Below are 5,000 nucleotides of genomic sequence, written 5' to 3' on the forward strand. Positions count from 1 at the left end.
CCCCTTCCCCTCCTTTCTTTTCCCCCTTCCCCTCCTTTCTTTTCCCCCTTCCCCTCCTTTCTTTTCCCCCTTCCCCTCCTTTCTTTTCCCCCTTCCCCTCCTTTCTTTTCCCCCTTCCCCTCCTTTCTTTTCCCCTTCCCCTCCTTTCTTTTCCCCCTTCCCCTCCTTTCTTTTCCCCCTTCCCCTCCTTTCTTTTCCCCCTTCCCCTCCTTTCTTTTCCCCCTTCCCCTCCTTTCTTTTCCCCCTTCCCCTCCTTTCTTTTCCCCCTTCCCCTCCTTTCTTTTCCCCCTTCCCCTCCTTTCTTTTCCCCCTTCCCCTCCTTTCTTTTCCCCCTTCCCCTCCTTTCTTTTCCCCCTTCCCCTCCTTTCTTTTCCCCCTTCCCCTCCTTTCTTTTCCCCCTTCCCCTCCTTTCTTTTCCCCCTTCCCCTCCTTTCTTTTCCCCCTTCCCCTCCTTTCTTTTCCCCCTTCCCCTCCTTTCTTTTCCCCCTTCCCCTCCTTTCTTTTCCCCCTTCCCCTCCTTTCTTTTCCCCCTTCCCCTCCTTTCTTTTCCCCCTTCCCCTCCTTTCTTTTCCCCCTTCCCCTCCTTTCTTTTCCCCCTTCCCCTCCTTTCTTTTCCCCCTTCCCCTCCTTTCTTTTCCCCATTTATCTTACCCCACCACGTCCTCCTCCTCCACCTCCTAAATATTATTTTTAATTTAATTTTAATTTTAATTTCCATTTTTTATTATATCTTATATATATATATATACACATATATATTTAATCTTATTTTATTGATATTAATTCCACCCCTTATTTCCTTTGCAGGAGCGATGACGTGCGGTGCCAAAAGCCGGTGCCCGTGTGCACCGACATGAAAATGCACGTCTGCAATTTCTCCCTCAAGACCGTCGTCCTCGAGAAGGTCCTGAAGAAATTCCGAGGTGGGCAGAGGTTTAAATTTAGGCCTGGCCTTTAGCGGGCGCTGGGATTATCTTGAGATCCACATGGGACTGAAATAGGAGACTAAAATTACCCTGTCTCTTCTTTACAGAAAACCTGCGGGACGAGCTGGGAAGAGGCGAAAAAGGTATTGAGGACGTAGCAAAGGCTTTAAATTGTGGTTATTTGGGATATTTTTGATCACGTCTAAACGGACTCCTCTCAAAATTAGGCCCGGGCTACCCGCAGAGTTGATGGTGAGAGGTGGTGTCTCTAAGCCAAGCTTAAGTCTTGGCTTTTCCTTCACCATGGACTTTATAGGGAACCCAAGAGGAGCAACTCTTGAGGTTGGAAGGGTTCAACAACCCATCTAAGCCAAGCTTAAGCCTGGACTTGGCTTTTCCTTCACCATGGGCTGTCTAGGGAGCCCAAGAGGAGCAACTCTTGAGGTTGGAAGGGTTCAACAACCCATATAAGCCAAGCTTAAGACTTGGCTTTTCCTTCACCATGGGCAGTCTAGGGAGCCCAAGAGGAGCAACTCTTGAGCTTGGAAGGGTTCAACAACCCATCTAAGCCAAGCTTAAGCCTGGACTTGGCTTTTCCTTCACCATGGACAGTCCAGGGAGCCCAAGAGGAGCAACTCTTGAGGCTGGGAGGGATTCAATGACCCATCTAAGCCAAGCTTAAGCCTGGACTTGGCTTTTCCTTCACCATGGACTTTATAGGGAGCCCAAGAGGAGAAACTCTTGAGGTTGGAAGGGTTCAACAACCCATCTAAGCCAAGCTTAAGCCTGGACTTGGCTTTTCCTTCACCATGGACTTTATAGGGAGCCCAAGAGGAGAAACTCTTGAGGTTGGAAGGGTTCAACAACCCATTTAAGCCAAGCTTAAGCCTGGACTTGGCTTTTCCTTCACCATGGGCTGTCTAGGGAGCCCAAGAGGAGCAACTCTTGAGGTTGGAAGGGTTCAACAACCCATATAAGCCAAGCTTAAGACTTGGCTTTTCCTTCACCATGGGCTGTCTAGGGAGCCCAAGAGGAGCAACTCTTGAGCTTGGAAGGGTTCAACAACCCATCTAAGCCAAGCTTAAGCCTGGATTTGGCTTTTCCTTCACCATGGACTGTCCAGGGAGCCCAAGAGGAGCAACTCTTGAGGATGGGAGGGGTTCAACAACCCATATAAGCCAAGTGCATCTCTTGAGGTTGGGAGGGATTCAATGACCCATCTAAGCCAAGCTTAAGCCTGTACTTGGCATTTCCTTCACCATGGACAGTCCAGGGAGCCCAAGAAGAGCAACTCTTGAGGTTGGGAGGGATTCAATGACCCATCTAAGCCAAGCTTAAGACTTGGCTTGTCCTTCACCATGGACTATATAGGGAGCCCAAGAGGAGCAACTCTTGAGCTTGGGAGGGTTCAACAGCCTATAAACCCACTTTAATTGTTACAATTCTCAAATGACCACCCCTATCGCCCACAGAGGACCTGACCCTGGACCCCGACTCGGCCAACCACCTCCTCATCCTCTCCGCCGACCTCAAGACGGTTCGGATGGGCTGCAGGAAGCAGGACCTGCCCGACAACCCCAAGAGATTCGACACCAACTCGCGGGTCTTGGCCTCCACCGGCTTCAAGTCGGGGCGGCACTACTGGGAGGTGGAGGTGGGTCCATCGGATGGTTGGGCCTTCGGGGTGGCCAAGGAGTCGGTGAGGAGGAAAGGCCTGACTCAGTTTTCCCCAGAAGAAGGAATTTGGGCCGTCCAACAGAACGGTGGGCGATATTGGGCCGTCACGTCGCCCCAGCGCACCCCCTTGTGCCTCAGCCAGAAGCTCAGCAAGGTCAGGGTCTACCTGGACTATGAAGGGGAGGAGGTGTCGTTCTACAACGCCGACAACATGCAGCACATCTTCACCTTCAACGTGGCCTTCCAGGAGAAGGTTTTCCCTCTTTTTTCCGTCTGCTCCACCGTTACCTACATCAAACTGTGCCCCTGAGGCTTCTCCTGGTCTCCACTTGAGGTCCGTGGTCTCCACTTGAGGTCCCTTCTCTTGAGGTCCATGGGCTCCACTTTAGGCCCATGGGCTTCACTTGAGCTCTGTGGTCTTCACTTGAGGTCCATGGTCTTCACTTGAGGTCCCTTCTCTTGAGGTCCATGGTCTCCACTTTAGGCCCATGGGTTTCTCTTGAGGTCCATGGTCTCCACTTTAGGCCCATGGGTTTCTCTTGAGGTCCATGGTCTCCACTTGAGGTCCCTTCTCTTTAGGTCCGTGGTCTCCACTTTAGGTCCCTTTTCTTGAGGTCCGTGGTCTCCTCTTGAGGTCCATGGTCTCCACTTTAGGCCCATGGGCTTCTCTTGAGGTTCATGGTCTCCACTTTAGGCCCATGGGCTTCTCTTGAGGTCTGTGGTCTCCACTTTAGGTCCATGGTCTCCACTTGAGGTCCCTTCTTTTGAGGTCCATGGTCTCCACTTTAGGCCCATGGGCTTCTTTTGAGGCCCATGGTCTCCACTTTAGGCCCATGGCTTCTCTTGAGGTCCATGGTCTCCACTTGAGGTCCCTTCTCTTTAGGTCCGTGGTCTCCACTTGAAGTCCATGGGCTTCTCTTGAGGTCCATTGTCTTCACTTGAAGTCCATGGTCTCCACTTTGGGCCCATGGGCTTCTCTTGAGGTCCATGGTCTCCACTTTAGGTCCCTTCTCTTTGGGTCCGTGGTCTCCACTTGAGGTCCGTGGTCTCCACTTGAGGTCCATGGTCTCCACTTGAGGTCCATGGTCTCCACTTGAGGTCCGTGGTCTCCACTTGGACAATGGTGATGAGCACTAGAGACTCAAATCAGGACAAGGTGTGTGTGGGGTCTTCAGATCAGCCTAAACCAGAACTAAACCAGAGAACACCTTTGGAACCATCAGCAAAGCCCAGGAGGACGTGGTCGCCACCTTAAGCCCAGCTCAACCCAACCGTTGAGTGAGGAGGTTGGGGGCTCCATGTCTGACCATGGATGGGTGGGATCATATTGGATCAAATTGGGAAGTTCTCAATCAAATTGAGACGTTCTCAATCAAATTGGATCAAATCGGGAAGTTCTTGATCAAATTGGGACGTTCTCAATCAAATTGAATCAAATTGGGAAGTTCTCGATCAAATTGAGATGTTCTCAATCAAATTGGATCAAATTGGGAAGTTCTTGATCAAATTGGGAAGTTCTCGATCAAATTGGATCAAATCGAGAAGTTCTTGATCAAATTGGGAAGTTCTTGATCAAATTGGATCAAATCGGGAAGTTCTCGATGAAATTGGATCAAATTGAGACGTTCTCGATCAAATTGAATAAAATCGGGAAGTTATTGATCAAATTGAGACGTTCTCGATCAAATTGAATAAAATCAGGAAGTTTCGCTCCTCCTGAAATGAATTATTTTCTTTTAATTTATTTTAATTTAATTTAATTTGAGTTTGGCTTTAAATCCACATTATTTAAAGCCACAGCAACTCTTCTAAAGGCCAAATTACCAGCAAAATGACCCAATTCCCGTAGAAACTCTATAAATAATTAGAAATCCCTAAAAAATGAAGAACACACGATATTTCTTATCTCACAATTTGATGTTTTTCACATGCGAGAAACGCCGTTTCCGCAACAAAAAACCATCGTCGGAGAGGACCCGAAACCTCAAAATTAAGCCCAAAATAAAGCGTCGAAGGTGCCGCACGAGCTCAGATTCTCCGCTTGGTTATTCCCGACGGAAATGGGCCGGAAAACCTCAAATTTGGGACATTTGGGGCGATTCAGGTGGTTTTGAGTAACGACCAAAACTTGGGTTAATTCAGGTGGTTTTGGGGCCTGATGGCGATTTGGGGCATTTGAGGCCATTTTGGATGATGCCAGATTTGGGGCAATTCAGTTGTTTTTGGGCAATGCTGGAATTTTGGGACAATTTTGGTGGCTTTTAGGATGCCCCAAATTTGGGTCAATCCATCTGGTTTTGGGGATACCAGAGATTCGGGGCAATTGAGGCATTTTTGGGTGACGACCCAAATTTGAGGTAATTCAGGTGGTTTTGGGGCCTGATGGCAATTTGGGGC

At 49.1% G+C, this 5,000-nt stretch overlaps 1 protein-coding gene across 8 annotated transcripts in view; it reads left to right on the plus strand.

The window, feature by feature from the left end:
- Positions 1–4,629, plus strand: part of LOC309450863 (E3 ubiquitin-protein ligase TRIM7-like) — a 16,443-nt gene extending 11,814 nt beyond the window's left edge. Inside the window, exons 5-8 of one of the 8 annotated variants that reach the window (XR_014186118.1) lie at positions 808–923; positions 1,034–1,069; positions 2,399–3,641; positions 3,682–4,629. Coding sequence is in view for 3 of the 8 variants with exons in the window: in XM_082074023.1 (XP_081930149.1) it covers positions 808–923; positions 1,034–1,069; positions 2,399–2,913 (667 nt within the window). In the remaining 5 variants the exon portion in view is untranslated. Of the gene's footprint in view, positions 1–807; positions 924–1,033; positions 1,070–2,398 lie in introns of all 8 variants that reach the window. The other 7 variants (XR_014186119.1, XR_014186120.1, XR_014186121.1 and 4 more) reach the window with 7 other exon arrangements.
- Positions 4,630–5,000: the final 371 nt, after the last annotated feature.

Source organism: Streptopelia decaocto (assembly GCF_964273445.1).
Source record: "Streptopelia decaocto genome assembly, chromosome: 31".
Taxonomy (NCBI): Eukaryota; Metazoa; Chordata; class Aves; order Columbiformes; family Columbidae; genus Streptopelia; species Streptopelia decaocto.